General features: G+C 45.3%; 1 protein-coding gene across 4 annotated transcripts in view; it reads left to right on the top strand.

Annotated features, from left to right (window-relative positions):
* The first annotated feature begins 314 nt into the window (after positions 1-314).
* The window catches only part of plekhg4b (pleckstrin homology domain containing, family G (with RhoGef domain) member 4B), a 38,079-nt gene continuing 18,662 nt past the window's right edge, over positions 315-19,731 (top strand). For 3 of the 4 annotated variants that reach the window (XM_079742930.1, XM_079742929.1, XM_079742932.1), the window contains exons 1-13: positions 315-551; positions 5,790-5,987; positions 9,017-10,271; positions 12,321-12,512; positions 12,868-12,991; positions 13,280-13,373; positions 13,651-13,737; positions 15,019-15,135; positions 16,547-16,645; positions 17,040-17,182; positions 17,397-17,535; positions 17,685-17,807; positions 19,272-19,436. In XM_079742930.1, the coding sequence (XP_079599056.1) occupies positions 501-551; positions 5,790-5,987; positions 9,017-10,271; positions 12,321-12,512; positions 12,868-12,991; positions 13,280-13,373; positions 13,651-13,737; positions 15,019-15,135; positions 16,547-16,645; positions 17,040-17,182; positions 17,397-17,535; positions 17,685-17,807; positions 19,272-19,436 (2,787 nt within the window). In that variant the 5' untranslated portion in view covers positions 315-500. The remainder of the gene's footprint in view (positions 552-5,789; positions 5,988-9,016; positions 10,272-12,320; positions 12,513-12,867; positions 12,992-13,279; positions 13,374-13,650; positions 13,738-15,018; positions 15,136-16,546; positions 16,646-17,039; positions 17,183-17,396; positions 17,536-17,684; positions 17,808-19,271; positions 19,437-19,731) is intronic. The other variant, XM_079742931.1, reaches the window with a different exon arrangement.

The raw sequence follows: 19,731 nt of genomic DNA, 5'->3' as shown, positions 1-19,731 counted from the left end.
TGTTTGGGGTGTGGTGTTTGGTCAGCGCCCTTTAACCCTTGCTGGGTCCATTAGCGGGGGGGGGGGGGGGGGGGGGGGGGGGGGGGTGGTGATTGTGGGTTGGCAGGTCAGGTAGTGTGTTTTTTCTGAATGGTGAGGGAAGTTGCATCAGTATGCGTTTTCCAGCTGGATGAGGCGTCAGGAGCATCCGAGCGGGGGAAGGTTGCGTTGTTTGGTGGGAGAGTGTGAGAGTGTGTGTGTGTGTGAGTGTGTGTGGAGGGGAGGGGAGTGACCAGGAACCAAGTGCACTGCCTCTCTCACGCTTCCAGCAGCCGTTTAGTCGGTTCAGGCATGACGGAGTAGGAAAAAGAGAGAAAGAGAGGAATAGCTTGGGCCGGCAGCACAGTAATGACCAGCAGCACATACAGTGTGGACCTCATGTCTCGGGGGGATGCCGCTGTCCTCGTACTTATTCAAGTTTAGTACCTTTCTTTTGGAACTTGATGCTCTAGCTGGACAGAATGCACTCCAGAGCCAAGTCCCGGAGTGTCGACAACTACCTGAGCATTAAGGTAAGTTCATCAGTACAAAACAACTCGGGAATAGATTTGTCAACCACCAAATGGTTCAGGCCATTTCAAACAATAGCCTACTTATTCTATGGAGTTTGTTTGTGTGTATGTGTTTCTTGAGGCATCTAAGGAGCTGTCTTCTTTTTTGTTGTTGTTTCTACAGTGTGATGTCACAGTATTCGCAGTCCACAACTGTCCAGATACTCTCCCTGATATTATGTCGGGCTCTAAAGCCTAAAGCAGATCTTCTGACGCTAAAGCAGATCTTCTGAAGCTAAAGCAGATCTTCTGAAGCTAACATAAGAGTTTCATTGTAGCTAGGAGCATAAAGTGTATTAGCAATGCTGTGAATAATCAGATCAATGATTGATTGTCTTATTTGTTTGTTATTATAACTTGTGTATTGATATTCTTTTTGGTTTAGTTCCCACCTGGTTTTGTCTGATCCTTGATATTTGCAGTGTTCTGTGTATTTCTGTGTTAGTTTTGAAGGCAATGGATAATGGGTTAATTCATTGCAAATGAATACCTGCTCTTGCAATTGATCAAAGAGACGAAGATTTACAATAAGCTAACACCCAAAAAGCACACATATTCCTGTCTCATCTCCTCTGGTGTTATGATGCAGGCCGACCGTATATTTACCCTGTAGACTTTTCCATTGACACCCTCCTTCTTTACTGCTGGCATTGTTGTGTCCCTCCCACTGATCAGGTGAACTATACTCTGTACAACCTTTACACATTTGTACATCCAATAGGATTGGGTCATTGTGTGTTCATGTCACACACACACTACATCACAGGGTTTGAAGTTCTCTCACTGGTCACTCAAAAACATTATCTTATCAGACAGTGTTTACATCCTGTATAACATACTACATTTTCTAGAGATGGAAGGAGTTCAATGATTCTTATAGCTCACATGGGAATTTAACCTCTATGTAGTTCATATTTCTTGCCACCATGGTCATTGAATGTCTTATATTTTTGCTATTTAGTTCAATCGTTGGTGGTTTAACTATCTTGATAATTCCTATATGATGATAACCATTTGACAACATAAGACATTTATATTGAACGAAGAGTAAACTGTCTCTCTACGTTTGGGATGGGTTTTCATCACGTTCGTCATGTTTATGATTGGTGACAATCTCGCTTCATTGAAATGTCTTAAATCTGTGTACCTGTTGAGGTAACATTGATTAAAGTGTATTTAAAAGACCCGCGTCATGCTGCTAGCCGTTCAGAGGTGAGATAGGGATTTGTTTTATTGGTATTGTAAATTACTAACTGCAACTGATTTATTTTGTACTCACTGACTGCAGCAAAGTTTTGCTTTTCAGTTTTTCAACTTTACCATTTAGGTGCCATCATTATAAAGACCAAACACATTTATCTTTACCACAGCTGCCTCTCCCAGGCTGTCTCACTCCACTCACAGCTCTTTTCTTTCAACTCCTGTCCTGCTACGCTGAGATCCAGTTGTACTGCTTTATATTCAGCCACCACCATCCCAGATCAGAGAGGCCTTCACAGCAGCCTCTGATTGGAGGCCTCGCTGGGCTTCACCTGGGGCGCCTGGCCACAGGACAACCTGCCCTGGCGTTTGTCAACCTGTGGCCATGTTGTGTTGGAGGGCACTGGGCAGCGGGCTGGTTAGTGAGCTGCCTGTAAAGGGGCTCCAGCTCTCCTGTTACACTCCCCTGGTGGCTTCATGCTCCACTGGAAGCCAGGCAGCCAGCTCCTTTTGTGTCCCTGACCCACTAAATGTCTCTCTGACCATCTCTCTCTCTCTCTCTCTCTCTCTCTCTCTCTCTCTCTCTCTCTCTCTCTCTCTCTCTCTCTCTCTCTCTCTCTCTCTCTCTCTCTCTCTCTCTCTCTCTCTCTCTCTCTCTTTGCCTCTTTGTCCCTCCATCTTTTTCTTTGCTCCTCAGTGCCCCCCCCCCCCCTCTTTCTTTCTCCCACTTCTTTCTTCCCCACCATGCCCTCTGACAATTATTGGCAGAATTTCAAGCATAATTGTGCAACATTTTGCATAAATCTATTTGGATGTATCCATATTACCAACATAGCTGAATCAATGAAACAATTGGAAAGGAGAGATTGTAATGCATTTGTGTGGTTCAGATTCCACATTAAATCTGATGTGAGGAAATGCAGAAGTGCAGGATCAAAATTCAGTTTTACTTCTCATTACCAATGCATCTAATTCAGTTTCTCCAAGTCCAAGACGACGGCTGGCTTTCCTCTTCTCTCAGCGTCCAAACAACAGTGTCTCTTTGTTGATGTGAGGAATGGCATGTTAGACATTCAGCCATACGTACTAAATAAGCCATCAAACAATCAGACCATGAGCAAAGCAATTCTTCACATAATTTTAAATAATTTTAATGTAAATCAAATGAAGTATGACACAAACGGTGTCACACAATTCTCCTGGCTTCTTGAAACACATTCCTAGACCCCAAAGCTCATAAGATGGTGCGACAGCTGTTTCCTCTGTGATCAGAACAGACTTCCACCCGGATCTCAAAAGCCATTATTTAGAGCCTAGTCCTCAAACCTCACCTAACGCATCCTGCCGGTTTTAAATACCTGCCATCAGGTGGAACGTTCTGTGTGCTGTTGTCCTGCTGAGGGGCGGAGGCTAAACACAGGCCAGACCATGATGCATCCTTCCAGGTTTACAGTGGATTGGAGCGCACATGTAGTCTCAAATGTCTGCCTGTGACCTGTGACACATAAACATACAGCAGGGACTGTATATTACAATCTCTGTCCCCCTGGAATTAATCCTATAACATAGAACAAATGGTTGCATAAAATATATCAAATCATCGCAACCTGGATTCCCCCCTTTTCCCTAGCCTTCATAATAAACCACTGCAGACATTGCAAAATGTCAATCTAATTTAGGCTCCGCCCCCCTAAAGGTACGACTCTAAAGCTGCTGCTGACCTACAGGATCCAGCCAGTCCACCAGCATGTGTTAAATGAGGGCTCGTTTTCAAGTCTTCTTGTGCTTATTGAGAGTTTCTCTTTCAAACTGAGCTGTTGTGACGACCACTCTGACTCTGGAAACCTGAGAAACAACTCTCCGGGCCTTCCTAAAACCACAAACTGATGGCTTTCCTCCTATTGTTAGCTTTCCTCCAATAAAATCCCCTGTTATTCTTTGCCTCCCCGGTGCAACAGTGACTAAAGCCCGGGGACATTCTTGCCTCGCTAAGAGGCTGACTGTTAATGGTGGGAGTTTTGTTTCAAGGCTCCAAAAGTGTACAGTACATAGCATTTAGAGAGGTGGGGGCACAATGGCTGCCTTATAGTAGAGGCTGTAGTAGTCCAGGACACTCCAGTCCGTCTCTCTAGTTGACGGGGCTGAATGTTGTTGGAAAACAACATTTTACAGTGTCCCAAACATTCATCACAATCGATTACAGCAGCAGCCCACAGCTGGAGGAAATCATTGTCAGTCATTCCTTCTTTAGGTTCACATTGTACGGAGCACTGTTTACGGTTTTGTCTTGGGCCTTGTTTTAGATAAAACAGTCAAATATCAGTAGTTTGACTATTAACCTTCTCTGGTTAAACCCAGAATCAAACCAAAACGTAGTTTTCATCGGCTTCCCGATAACAGATTAACCAAGAAGGATCAACAGCTAGTTCTTTGTCCTATTTTCCTTGCTCTTCTTTTGGTAGGGAAAGTATTTTAGAATTACTAAATATTTGAAATTAAGGCAAAATATTGGAAGTCCGCAAAAGTGAAAAACAAAGGGTTGTCTGTCAGCAGTCTCCCTCCACTAGTTGGCATGTTATCTCAGTGTGGGAATGTCCCTGGCAGGCCTATCCGTTTGTATGCTTATCACTGGAGGCAGATGCCTCTATTCCAGTGTTGTTATGTTCCACAGACGCTTAGCATTGTAAATAGTAGGGAAGGGAATCTCTTGGCACCTCATGATTCGATTCCGATTCAGAGGTCAACGATTCGATTCTAAAATGATTATCGATGCATCTCGATTAATGTACATTTCCATTCGAGATTTTCAAAAAATATATATACATCAGAATTTGCTACTCAGAGTTTGCTAATCACTTCCTACTTTTGTGATGATCATTAAAGACATCAACAGATGAATTACCTTATCTAATATTTTATAAGAGAAAAAGCTTTTGTCACAAATATGACTTTCTATGAACAATGCAATAATTCTTTCTAATTTTTATTTTCCATGTCATTAAAGAAAAAGCTGCTCTTAGTCAATTATAAGAACAAGAACTTGTTCATCGTTGTTGTGTCTGGCAGTCAGTTTGCATGCATGCTATGTGCAGGCTGAATCGCAATCACGTCAAAACAAATCAGATTGGCCAATACACATTGAAGATAAATTAAATCAAAATTTAAAATTACTGAAATTATCCCTCTCTGGCGAACAGAATGTTGCAGCAGGCGAACAAATTTAATTTAAAAAAGTCTTTAAGATAACTTTCAGATAATTTACTTATCTGAATTGAGACGGAATCGTTCTAGATAGAATCGCGATGCATCGAAGACTCGATTCTTTTTCCCACCCCTAGTAAATAGCTTAGCATATAGGAAAATTACAGCCTGCATTGTATATAGATGTCCAGCCGAAATTGGTTGTTCCTAACACAGGGTCACTTTCCCCCTGTAGCATCCTGTTTGAGTCTCTCACACACAGGGCAGCTCATCTTTCTGTCTGGTACAGTGCTGTGGTCTCCCGCGGTCATGATAAGGTCGGTGGTGAATACACTGTGTGTTTTATAGAGGGTGGGGCGCCAACCTCCCATCAATGGGCCGACTCTGGACTTTCCACTTGGTGTGTCTGACCGACCAGGTGTTTCCCTCCGTTCCAATGGAAAGGCTTTCATGGCCAACATTTCCTGTCACATTCAACACCGTCAGTTGGGGAGAACTTTGTTATTGTGCAGGCTAGTCTGCCTTCACTTGTCATTCTCATGCTGTATTTGTCATCCTTGTTATCGGCGATGGTACCAGACCTTAGCGTGACACCACATCCCAACACCACGTGGTGGTAACGGATGTTGACAGAATGGTTACCATTGTGCATCTGTAAACCTTAATGTATTGTATTTGCACCTTGAACCTGACATTAATATAATAAGCAGAGCTTATTTTAACCTTTACTAGTGTCTAGTGCGAGTCCTGCCCCTCATGTTCCCCCATCCTTATGTTGTGTTCCGTTTCTCCCTGTAGGACTCTGAGTCGCTGGACAGCTGCATCCAGAGCACCCTGTCTGCGCTCTACCCCCCCTTCAGCGCCAGCGCGCCCACTGTGCTGTGGCAGCTCTTCAGTGTGGTGGAGCGGCAGTACCGCGGAGACGGCTTGCGCTGCCTCCTTGACTTCCTGCTCCCTGCCAAGAGGATCCTGCAAACCATCCAGCAAGACACGTGTGTAAGTGTCTGAACGGCGGGCAGTGCAGCTGGGGGCTATATCACAGCCTGTCTCTGGACAACTCCCTTGTGGCTTTTCAAAACGGTGGCTGACTGCTTCTGGCCTCACTGATTACCTTGGTTAATGCTGTCCTACTCAGTGTACACTGGGTATTATGACATCCACATAACCCTCAGGGCAGGAGCAGACTGGGACAAAAAATCGGCCCAGAGATTTTGGACCAGACCGGCCCAACACATTCGATAACGCACACCTTTTCGGTCTTTTCGGTCTCTTGAATGTGTATACAAACTGTGCAACTCTTTAAAACCACATACCTTAACCCATTCAGACCGGATCACACATCTGTGTGTGTTTACCTTTAATGGTAAACATGCATTGATGCGCAATCCGGTCTTAAGCCATGCAATGAGTTAACGGGAATGAGTAAGAGTGGACTCAAGGCCCCCCCTCCCCGCCCATCACACACACACACGCACACACACACACACACACACACATACACACACACACACACTGCGTGTCTGCGGCCTATGCCAGTGAGAAGAGTGGAGTGCAACACTGTAGGCCTACATTAAATTCATCATCAGTAATCTTTCTCACTTTCAGGTACACATAGGCTATTCTCATTACTAGAGTTTACTTCCTGATGCCAACCCTCCCCATTAATCCAGGCTTGGGACCGGCACCTAGTTGAGCTGGCTTGCCCCTTTAAGTGGCTGTGTTAGGCTAAACCATAAACATATATTACAATGATTCCAACTAAATAAAGCCAAATACACACTACAGAACCACATCTGAAATATAGGCCTATAGCAGGCTAGTCCAACAAAAATATTTAACAAATTAGTTTTAAGAGATCTGAAGTTCGTATGGATCGTATGAGCGTATGGATATGGATATGTTATAAACAAACAGATTAGATGGCCTGGCTGGGGCATAATATAATAACCCTTAAACTGTTTTATTTTATTTATTTATTTATTTTTTCCTTTTATTATCTATTCTCTAGCCTATATATTTTGTGTTCAAAATGTTCATCGTGATTTTATTGAAAAGGCATTCGATACGCCTTGCGTTCAGCTTAGTCATTGACAATGTGCGTGTGCTCGGTCACTCTCAATTGACAACATGGCCAATGATTGGCCATATCGTCAATTGAGAGTGAGCGAGCAGTCTGTTGGTTAAGATTGATGTCAGATGACGTTCAAGAAGCAGCTATGGTACCCATCATGCATTTGGGTACCATATCATTAATTGATTTGATTAAATACAAAAAACAAGAACATAGATCAACAAAAAATGTCACAAATGTAATACTTTTCAAGATTCTTTTAGGGATTTCATCTCACAGATTTTCTTTTTCTAAATTTTGACTCCCACCATTATCAAATAGTATACCTAAAATCACGGGTATATAATCATAGAAATACAAAGCATGTCGACTTCAACATTATCTTTAGAGTTGGTTATGCCTAGTGGTTCGAGAAAACCAATGTACGCAGACTAGAGTGTGTCGGGGCTGATGCCCAATGATTAGGAAACCCTTGCGTTGATTGTGATTGGGATCTTGCAAATGGTCGCTCTCATGGTCTGATAATGCTGATAATATGGTCGCCATTGGAAATAAAATGAGTAAGAGGTGAAGTTGGACCTTTACCTACATAGATCCTTTTATGGAATAACATCATGATAGCTCATGACTGAATGATCAAATACAGAAAACTATACCAAAGCACCTTGTGAATGAGGTCCAATATTGTTTCCTGTTTTGGAACAAGAACGACTTCTCTATTGTCCTGTTCATTGGAAAGCCCCTATAGCAGGGGTCAGCAACCTTTTCAACATGCAGTGCCAGTTTGACATTTTCTCATTAATGAGTGTGCCTTAAGCAACAATATATTAAAAATTAAGCTGAATCATGACACAGCGACCAAAAGCATTTCCAGAAGACCTGGAATTGTACTATTTCCATAAACTAATTTTTTTTTTGGTTGTTATATTTGCAACATGGGCTTACAAATTATAATTACATATGTCTCATCTTAAAACACCATTTTCAGAAACTCATTCAAAAACATACTTGCACTGTGAGAAATGTAAAAAACGAGAATATATGAGAATGTTGGAACCATCCACATCAATATCTTTAAGACATGTACAGCTTTGCAAAACCATGTGAAGGCGATGCATACAGGCCACTTGCATCAATATTTTAAATAATTTCTTCTCTATTAGGCTTCTCACAACATAGGTTTAAAAACTATTAATTGATCCCATTTCAGAACACTGCTTTCTGTAACTAATTTAAACATATTTGCAGTGGGAGGAAATGCCCAAAACAGAATAAAGTGCAAAAAAAAATCTGTAGTAATGATTATGCTGCCGCATTGTGCTGTTAATTTTTTTAATAATAAAATTAAAATAAAAAGTTTTTTTTTTTTAAAGTGTGCCAATGATTATGCTGCCCTGTGCCAGTGGTGGCACGCGTGCCGAGGGTTGCCGACCCCTGCCCTATAGCGTCTCAGAGAGGTTTAAATGAGCTTGCTCAGCCAACCTGAAACCCAGCACTCCCTCCCAAAAACTCCAGAATATAGGTAAGGATTCCCTGTTGGAAACAGTGAAGCAGTTTAATCTGCTTTCATCTGTGATGTCTTTACAATGAGGCTGGCAGTACGGCAGTAGTTTCAACTAAGCCAAGCCCCTGTCCGTTGGAGTCTTTGTTTCACCAGAACTATGAGGCACCTCCTAGGAAAAAACGACCTGGCCTCATTTTCATTAGATATACTGTAGATCAGACAGGTCTCCTGCAAAATTATACTTATATTATATAAGTACGGCAGTGAGTGATAACCCTGGTGGGGTTGCGTGGAAAAGTGTCTCTTCTTCAAAGTTAAACATGTGTTTGAGCGTGTAGTTGCGTAGTGAAATGACGTAAGGCGCTCAACAAGCTTAAAGATAACACCGGCTAGTGTCTTTACGTTGTTGTGTTTTCTGACTGCGGTCTCTGTGTGTGTTTTGCTTTGTAGCTCCGGTTTCGAGGCCTGCTGCTCTACCACGAGGGCTGGCCACTTTGTATCCATGAGAAGGTGGTCCTGCAGCTCGCTCCGCTTCACAAGGTGCGCTTAAAGCAAGGAGACTTCTACCTACAGGTCGTCCCCTTAGGCCGCAAGACCGCCAAGCTGGTGATAAAATGCCTGTCTGGCAGCGGACAGGCCATTGCAGAGATCCCCATCGCAGAGAGCATGTATGGCAATGTCTTTTCTGCTGAGTTCTTGCAGAATGTAACACAGGGCCGGAGCCTGCAGCCCCTACAGAACTGTCTGCTCACCACCGGCAACAGCGTCTACCGGACGGCCTGGAACAACGTGGTCAACCCTCTGTTCGTCAGCAGCACAGCCGACGCCGTCTCACAGGCCCGCCGCGGCAGAGGGGGCCTCCGGGGCCAGCTCAGCACGTGCAGCACCAGCGGCTCCACGGGCACCCTGGACAGCCACCGCAGCTCCAGGGAGTCCCTGCACTCTCAGGGAGCCGACTCCATCTTCACATCCGAGCCCACCACCCCAAACAGGACACGTATGGAGCCCGGCAGAGACCACCCACCTCAGTTGGAGAGCCTTCGCCTCAGTGCGGCACAAACCTTCACGCACAGCAGCGAGACAGAGGGGCTGGTTCTGGAGAACGGCAGGGGACACCACAAGGAGGGCAGCAGAGAGAGAGGACCCGGGTCCAGGACTCTCTCCTTCAGCACGGACCTGAGCAACCCTGGCCCTCGCAGCCGTCTGCCAAGGGACTCGGTCACGTTTGAGAGCCGACGGCTGTTCAGGAATTCTTACATGGAGGCCCTGCAGAACCCCATGAGTATTGGCTCTAGCTCGGAGTCCATCCTCGAGGAGGGCCTGGAGCACGGCGTGGGCCCCGGCAACAGGGCCGGGACCCCGGGCAGCAGCCCCGACGCCCGCGCCACGCTACGGGAGCACCTGACCCGGCGGCTGGGCTCCAGAAGCTGGCTGAGCGGGGAGGACTCCAGGCCCAGCACCCCCCTCCTCTACCTGCAGAGGGGGCTGCGAAGCGCAGAGAGACGTGCCGACCGGCGGTCCAAGTCGCTGGAGAGGACTAACAAAGCTGTCCAGGTCAAAGGTCACCGGGAGCGCTCTTCCTCTGGTGGCTCAGCCAGCATTTCCTCCAAAAAGCTGATGAATGGTTATGCCCTGCGCTTTGGGAAGCTGGACCTGGAGGCGGCTTTCCCTGGCTCCGAGAGGAGGAGCAGCAGAGAGGAGACTGGTATGTATTTGTTCTTGCAATATGAAATATAGTCACAGAATGAAGTCATTTCCTTAGTCAGACGGTCACTGAGTGTTTCATTCTCCAATTATGTCTTATTCATAACAGCCAGAGGCTTTTTATCTTAATCTAAACCTCTGGGCCTAGACTCCAGGTCTTGTCTGAACATTTAATTTGTATCATCCTTCAGTTGTAAGATATAGCCAGCAGCCAGGAAAGTATGGACTGAAGTATACTCAAAATGTAAGTTATTCTCTACCACTGATCACTCCAATCTGTCACTATTGGCAGATTGCTTTTTAAAAGGTAGTGTATTCTTGTCCTTGGCATGTTCTGGTTACAGGTATTGCCCAACCCTGAAAACCGTACCTAGAATCAAGGCCAGGCGTGGTTTACAGCTTTCTTTTCAGCAGCAGCAGCAGCAGCAAAGTCTTAGTCAGGAAATCATAATTTTGTGAGGCACAACCTTTTCCTGCTATTGAAATGTGATGTTGAAAAGAATTGAGTTAACATCCCTCCAACATTTCCTCAGAGACTAGGCCAGCCAGCAGTATACAGAGAGTAACATACTAATCATACAATTACAAACAGTTATCAACATGTCAGAATGAGAATTCCCCTGAGAATACAATAAAGAGAGCGCTTCTAGATGACCAGTTGAAAGCAGTACAGTATTGGGTCACACCGTGTTGATGGGCTCTGTGCGATTACCTCAGCAGGGATGGGGTTACAGTAGTGGCCCGGCAGGATTCCCACCCTGAAAAGAGAGAGTCGTTTAGAGAGTGTTCACACAAGAGCCTGTGACCGACTGAGGGGAGCGTCCCACGGAGAGATGGCCATCCACTGATTGGCTCGGGGGTGATGGGGGGTCTGCAGGTCTCAAACGGACAGCCTACATTTACAAAAGGTTCCTTTGTGAGCCTTGTCAGCCATTGGGGAGTCGGACAGAGTTTTATCTCTTTCAATGCAGGGTCTACCTCAGAGACAGGCCTAACCTGCACTGACTCACAGCCTGGGAAAAAAAACAGTCAGCTTTTAAGAAGGATTACATAACTGACGATAGAAGCCCGTCCACAGCATTCTATCAAAACACCTCCCCTGGGGAATAAGGATTACCTTGTTTACTTTTCATCAATTAATCCCGCTCACAACAATCACAAACCTATTGGGCCGGCGGCCTGTCATTCAGAAAGGTGTCAAACCCGGGACACTAAAGAGGGCTTTTTTCTCAAAACACGATGCAGAAAAGGCTTTGCTCTCCATTTGTCACTTCCTCTGAAAACAAAGAATACAGAAGCATGTGGAGACCGCAAGCACGACCACGCAGTTGCACAGGAAACGACTGTTGAAAAACAAAAGGGCTGAGCGGGGATACCATCGTCTGAGGACAGTCCACAGCCAGCTACAGGGGGGCGCTTCAAAACAACACTTCACTAAAGCCTGCCTTAATCTGTCCTAAATGAACCTAAACGCTCATAACGCACACAACAAACACTTGTTTAATCCTCACCAACTGTATTTTTTAGGTGAGCACATTGTATCATATTATCTATGGATGAATGTGGCCTCTGCATTCAACACAGCCATAGACCTTCACTGTACGTCACTGTTTACTTTCTTTACTGTACATGGCACCCTATCACGGCAAAAAGTAGGACGGTTTCTTTCGGTTTGTTGAGGTAATACCAACCCCATTTGTCACCATCAGGGACTTTTATTTAAATGCCTGGGGTTGCAGTTAGTTAGAGAGGGGAGCTGAGGGATATGACAGTGGTAGCGTTGCAGACACGCTACCAGACGGACAACACCTGGTCTCTGTGGTGACTCACAGCAGCTCACCGCTGTAACACGCCTAGCTTACTGCTAATGAGCGCTGGTTGGGCCAGTCATGTTTCTATGAGGCAAGAGACGGGAACATTAAGGTGAAAGCTCATGTCCACGGTCTGCCGAGCGTAATGTATTCACAGGCTGCTGCCGTGCGGTGCTCGACAGACACCTGCCCTGGTGGGTTTGAGACACCTTCACTCTCTGTAATTGCTACTTCCACAGGAACGCGTGATGATGGGGCCGGCAGCGACTGCATCACGCTGCACAGCCAAGTGGAAGGCAGAGCTGCGAGTCCCGGGTCGTCTGCGGGGCGGGGCCCGGGGGGCACCCTGTCAGATGGCTCCACCCCCCTACCCAGCCTCCTGTCAGAGGTCAACCAGGAGCTCCTGGAGTCTGGGGCCCTCATTTTACCTGGTAAGTGTAGGGTGCTTCACACACACACACTAACATACCTGTCATTAGCTGTTGTCCTGTACGGGAAGGTTTGAACACCCTGGCCTGATGGTTATCTACCCTTTGATCGGCCGTATTCCACTTGATAGACAACCCTTTGTTTTTCTTTGAAACTTTTCTAATATTTTCTATTTGTAACTCAACTCTAAATTAACATGGCTGACCAACCAAATCAAAACACATTGAGAAACAATTCCTATGAAACAAGTCATTTATTTTTATTGCTTTATTGCTATATACGTTTGTGGTTGAAGGTAGTTCTAAGTCACCAGAAGTGTGTTGACTTCCCTCTCTTGTTCATCTCTCGAACGAATAGGAAGTAGAGACCGTAGTGGGCGGGTGGTGTTGCAGGTGTGCACCAGAGGCCGTGTGTGGGCCGGGGACAGCGCCACGGCTAAAGACCTCACCTGTCTGCTATGCTACTACTATTCCACACTGCGGTGAGTAACAACTTGTCAGCAGTGACACTCAAACTAGTGGAAACTTAGAATATGTTATCTAGGTAAATAGGGGAGACCTGTTGAACTATACTTCATACTTTTAAAGACATAACCTACCATCCACCTATTGCTATTAAAATTTTCTTACATCAGTTTAAGTCTTTGTCCATTCCCTTTGTTGTGGTGGCTATGTGGTGGTTGGTATATTTAAAATCTCTTGTTATTGTTCTGCTAGAGCCCTGTCTGTCATGGTCGCACATGGTTAAGTGTGAGCCTTTCTGGTTTTAGGAGGGAGCGACGCGAGCAGGGCCTGACGGTGCTGGTAGACAGCAGGAGGCAGCCGCCCCCCCCTGCTCTGCTGTTCTCGCTGTCTGAGCTCCAGGTGAGGACCCAGGGGTTGGGGACAGAATGGCCTCAGGGCCCGGTATGAGGGACCAGTGCTCACGGGTCTGTAACCACACCATCTGATTGGCTGCAGCTATCTTACGAGAGACGAGTGTCATCATGATAGGATGATGAGATACTAGATACGAGTGATCTAAGAATTAGACTGATGTGAAGCACAACCAGATTTTACCCAACTGAAATCCCACATTAAAAACAGTTGACCTTGTTCATGCTTATAGTCCCTTTGGGTAAGACTCTTTTCTCTTTGGCAGGCGTTGTTACCAAATGCAGTTGACTCTGTTCTGTTCCTGGTGGACAAGGAGGCAGCGGCTCGGTCTGAGAGGGACCTTCACATACAGGTAACGATCCCAGCCGAATGTCTGCAGCCTACCTTTAGACATCCTTGAGTGAGTGTGTAACCCCACCAACCCCAACACATCCCACCTTCTGTATCGGAATGCACTGTAAACCACTTCCATCAAGGATGAGTGTCAATTATTGACATTGTCAAGTTGAGAGGTAAATCAACTAGGATTTTTGTTCTACTCTCCCCCTGTCGGGGTGTACGTGCTTTCTTAAATCGGGCAGTTGGTGAGCCATTGACAACCATTTTACTCCCAAATAATTAGCGGCTCCCATAGCTGTGTCTTTGTTTTCTTCAACGTAAGTTAGCGCCTAAGGATTGCCAACAGTGTTTTCTCCAGTGCACACAAACTAACAAAAAGGTCTCAATTCGGTGTGCACGCCACTGTGCATGCGCCCGGACTAAGAGACTGTCAGTTACAATTCTGAGCAAAGAAAGGGGCTGTAGGCTGCTGACGGAACGCTTTATTAGGAATTCAGCAACTCCCTCAGTTCTGAATGTCTGACCAGGTCCCAACACTGACCAGTTTTGGTGGACCCATTCCATCAGACTTGTACAAATTATGAACCTCAGTACTCTGCAGAGGAAATTGAAATCAGACGATTAGAGATGGAAGGATTGAGAATGCAACGTGACAGAAGCAACATTTCTTCAAAGGGTCAGCCAAGAAATATGTCATGTTGAAATGTTGCTCTGCACATTCTGAATTATAACATTGCATAAAACGGAAACTTGACAAATCCTTTAAAAGCATCTGCTATATTACTATTTGCTACATTTACTACTTGAAAAACTTAAAATTCTTTCATTTGAGGGCTCAGGTATCCAACATGCCATAAATCTGCCCCTGCTTTCATAGCCAGCATGCTGTGGTAGAACCTTGCATTCAATCATCTGCTTTCGGAACATCTGATTTTCAGGCCATTCCAGTTTAGTACAATCTGAGTAAATAAAATGATGAAAATATAAGGCAGAATATTTTAACAAACCATTGATATATCCTGCTTGTTGTAAGAGATTAATTATTTTCAACTCTTAATGATACAAAAGTAATCCCATTTATTTTCACCTTGTATAAGCCAATATTTGAATACGCTCCTGTACTGTCAATTTGGATGTTAAGAGGCGCCAAGCTTTGAGTTCAAGAGACATCTTGTATGCTCGTATCTGCATGACAAAAACATTGTGACTTCACACCTCACACCTTAGCAGGAAGTGACCCGTACATCATGTCATTGTATGGTTTTAAGGTGTGCTTGTGTTTGTTTGGCCACAGAACGAGCTGGTGACGTCTCTCAAGTCCCTGCTGAAGCACATAGACAACACCCAGCTCACAGCAGACCTGGAAGGCAGCTTCCACTACGACCACAAGCACTGGCTCACCTTCAGACAGGTGGGCGGCCTGATCGCTGATGAAAGAACATCAGTAAAGAACGTGATATATATTCTTACATCATATACATGTAGAGGCTACAGTCAGGCATCTTGGTCTACCTTAATTGTCTCTTCATTCTATCTCACTTTGGGCCCTATTTTAACGGTCTGAAACGCAAGTGAGAAGCGCAAAGCACCAGTATCTTTGTGGGCGGTTCTATGGCGATGTTCCTATTTTGCCGGCGCAAATATTTCTCTTGCGCCCGCCGCAAATCTAAAAAGGGTTGGTCTGAAGTAGCCAACCCTTGGCTACTTCAGAGCCAAGGGTTGGCTACTTGGGGATGGGAGCTGGCACGCTCATTGGTTTATTGCACGTTCAATGTGCAATAAACCAATGAGCGTGCCAGCTCCCATCCCCTTTAAGAGCCATGAGCGCATTTGAATTTGACGAGTTGATATTTTGACAGCGCGTCTGCAGTCTCCGATGAGACAGATGCACATGAATTTCAAACTTCAAATGGCTCAGTTTATGGCCAAATAATATGGCCTAATTCACACGTGGAATAATGTTTTCTTCCACAACTTCAATTTGAGTCCTCAAATAAATTTCGGCAAAGAAAACTTTACACAAATATGATATGCGGTAACTGTGGTTCTATTTAATGATATACGCAATATATTATAAACATCGTTTCTTATCAGTATTGTATGCATTATCGTTATCGACTTGTGTTCCTAATATGCATGTGTCCCCCCGTTAATATACATTGCTATGGACTGTTATTATGCGTTACGTGTTTAGTTTGCGTGTGTTTAAACAGATGGACGCACAAACGCGCGCCCACATTCATTAATTATTTTACACATACACACACGGGCGCCTGCATTCATTCATTCTTTTTAACACTCACTCGAGGTAAAACAATTTTTTCTCACGATCAAATACTCTTCAATCCTAAAAGTAATGGGCATATACACGATGTCTGTGTCAAGAAAATATGTGTTTGCTGTAACAGCTGTTCTTTCCCAAATAATTTACCAAGAATGTGTGGCTAGGTAGATGAGAGAAGCAAAGTGTATGTGCAAGGTACACAAGCAACATTATGCATGCGCCCTTAAACATCTGAACAACGGGCCACTGACTTTAAACCAGGTATTTCCTGGTTTGTGGCGCAAGTGATTTCTGAAACTGCAAAATAGCACCGAAATAGCACCCTTTGTCTTTATTCTGTCTCCCTCCCTCCATCTCTCTCTTCCTGTCTCACTCTCTTTATTTTCTCTCCCCCTTTTTATCTCATAATATCAATTCAGTGGGCGTCTACACACCATGCACTGTATATGGAACATAAACACTTCATGTTGGGAAAACAAATTTTGAACATTACAGTACATTAATGATTGATCAACATTCAAAATATGAATTCTCTCAGAAAATCGAGCCCTTCGCCCGGAGCTGCAGCGCGGCCATTCGGTCTCTGCAGGAGTCCATCGACAGGCTGAAGACCTGGGTCAGCCCCGAGACCTCCCAGGTCAGCCCCCCCGCCTGACCCTCTGATCGGTGCATGCTCCCTGGCTGGTTCCTCCGCCTGACCCTCTAGTCGGTGCACGGCCCAAGGCTGGGTCCCCTGCTTGCAGGGACCAGGGGTCTGGAGGAGATGTGTACCTAAAATTCCTAAACACACACTTACAAAATGAATAGCTGATATGAGTTATGTCTAGTTTTATTGATTTCTCTTTCTCTCTGTATATTTTGAAGAGGCACAATAGTCTAGTGGTTAGCGTGTATGACTCCAAGCCAAACGGTTCAAACCCCACTGTGTGCACTCTTATCTGTGGACACCAACTCCTACTGATAACTAGTTCCTAAATTAACTTGTTGCATTAGATGAAGGAATATGTGTTGATGTGTGTGTGCTGGCCCAGGGTGTGTCTGAAAGTATGGAGCAGCAGAGACACCTGATGAAGAGCGTCCTGGACGACGCGCGGCTCAACAGCCTGCGTCTTGAAGGGGGTACGGTCCTGGCCCGCATCAGGAAGGAGGAGGCCTGCCAGAAAGTCAACTACAGGTTCTGTCACTATTATGAGCTACCATTGATACCAATAATAATGAACAGAACCAACGTGATGGTGGTTAACCAGGTTCAGATTCAAAAGGACAAAACAATGACTAAAAATAATGATTTATTTTATCTTAATGCTGGCTCTAGATTTTTGCTCATATTTTCTGCATCTTCTTCCATCTGTTTCTTTTTTCCAATCTTCCTTCCTCTGTGTTTCCAGGGACGCTATAGACATGGTGAATGCGCTGTACAACCAGGTGGACGAGGAGGTGCATGAGCTGGTGATCCTCTCCAACGACTCCCAGAAACATTTGGAAAACCTTCTGGAGGTCTGCAAGTTTGAGGAGCAGACACAACAGGTGGGCTCACATGTTTAGAATACCAGTGTGACACATAGCTATAGTGTTAGATAGCTCCTATCACTCGGGCCTTCCACATGAGTTGTGCATGATCCAAATTGATTCCCATATTTGAACTAGAATCCCATTCTCCCCTTTCTGCTCGGCAGGTCAAACTGTGGTTCAGCGTGGAAGGAGAGAAGCAGCTCGCACCGCTGGACTCACAAACGCTCTCTCTCACCTCCGTCAAGGAGATGAGGCAGAGTTTGGACAACTTTCTCGCAGAGTCTCTGGTAAAAGTGGATTAAATGCTAGGGTTATATATATTAATATATATATTTGTATATAAATAAATAAATATATATATGTATATTATAAGCAGTGATGCTTTATAGTAGCAAGACTGTATTATACTACTACACACAGCCAGCCAGCCACAGTGAATAAGGAAGATAATGGGGGAGAGAATGGAGGAGAGAGTGATCAGTCCCAAAGCGTAACTCAAGTCTGGGAACAATAGGATTCCGTGTGGACGAATGCAAAGCCAATAAAGCTGCTCCAACGCGCTTCATTATGCTAGCGGGTGCGCGTCATGTCGCAACGTTTAAGGCGACGACACCCAGATGTAGCATCTCTCACTCTTTAGCTCAAACTAAGCAACAATTAACAACCTACTCTCCTTACAGCCTACAGCCAAAACCTTTCAACCAAAGGCGCCCAATACAGGAGATGACTACAGGCTTGGTGTGTTTTTAGAGGTCACAACCAGACTCTGCAGCTGAAGATTCAGAATTACAATCCATAGGTCAACTAAAGTAAAGATACACAGGAATAAAGTTTCAAAATAAAGAGATACAAACGTAGCCTATGAATATAGTACCAAAGATACTGTTATAAACTAGTATGAGCTGGACACAGATTGAAGGTAAAACAAAACAGATTTCTTTGTTTGTTCGCTCCACATTGAGACTGTAGCGTCTGAATGGGACAACTAACTCACACATATGTTAGGGCAGACATTCATGTTAGAGTACGGACAAGGCACATGTGTGGCCTTGTTGAGCCCAGCCTTGGTTTATAAAGGTAGGAAAATTGTAAATATTACCGAACTGAACCTAACATGGGTTAATAAAGAAGATGTAGTCCAGGCTGGGCTCATGTCCCCAGTCTGTCCTCATGTCCCCAGTATGTCCTCCCCAGTATGTCTGTGTCTCGTGTGTTGCTCTGTGTCTCCTGTGTTGCTCTGACACCAGTCTGTCCTTATGTCTCTGTGTCTCCTGTGTTGCTCTGTGTCTCCTGTGTTGCTCTGTGTCTCCTGTGTTGCTCTGACACCAGTCTTTCCTCATGTCTCTGTGTCTCCTGTGTTGCTCTGACACCAGTCTGTCCTCATGTCTCTGTGTCTCTTGTGTTGCTCTGACACCAATCTGCCCTTATGTCGCTGTGTCTCCTGTGTTGCTCTGACACCAGTCTGTCCTCATGTCTCTGTGTCTCCTGCTTTTCTCTGACACCAGTCTGTTCTCATGTCTCTGTGTTGCTCTGTGTCTCCTGTGTTGCTCTGTGTCTCCTGTGTTGCTCTGACACCAGTCTGTCCTTATGTCTCTGTGTCTCCTGTGTTGCTCTGGGTCTCCTGTGTTGCTCTGTGTCTCCTGTGTTGCTCTGATACCAGTCTGTCCTCATGTCTCTGTGTCTCCTGTGTTGCTCTGACACCAGTGGGTCCTCATGTCCCTGTGGTGCTCTGTGTCTCCTGTGTTGCTCAGCACCAGCAGAGGCTGGGGCTGATGGTGGTGAGGGCGTCTCCCGGGCGTCTCCCCGGGGCGGCCCTCCTCCTCTTTAAGGAGCACCTGGGCTCGGTCCTGACCCGGGTGGAGGGGAGGAAGACCCAGCTGGACACGCTCACCACCCTGTACGAGTTCTACGACTCGGTAAGCCTTCCATACCAGCACGCAGGAGACATATCCTCGTGGTCAGGGGTGTTCCCAGTCGAGCGGCTCTGAATGTCCTCAGTCCAGTGTAAATCGTTTGCACAAAATGCTAAATGAAAATAAAGACATTTTTTGACTTTTTTTGAAATATATAGAGGCTTTAGGGACAACAAAAGGAAACTGTAAGTGTAACCGTAAGGACCAGTAGAAGTCCAACAATCGGCAGGATACAATACAGAACGCTCTGACATCTATCTTTACTCAACACGCAGTTCCAATGCTGTCCAGTAGAGCA

Source organism: Pollachius pollachius (assembly GCF_949987615.1).
Source record: "Pollachius pollachius genome assembly, chromosome: 1".
Classification (NCBI taxonomy): Eukaryota; Metazoa; Chordata; class Actinopteri; order Gadiformes; family Gadidae; genus Pollachius; species Pollachius pollachius.
The sequence above is the reverse complement of the archived record's forward strand: the minus strand, read 5'-3'. Positions and strand labels throughout refer to the sequence as shown.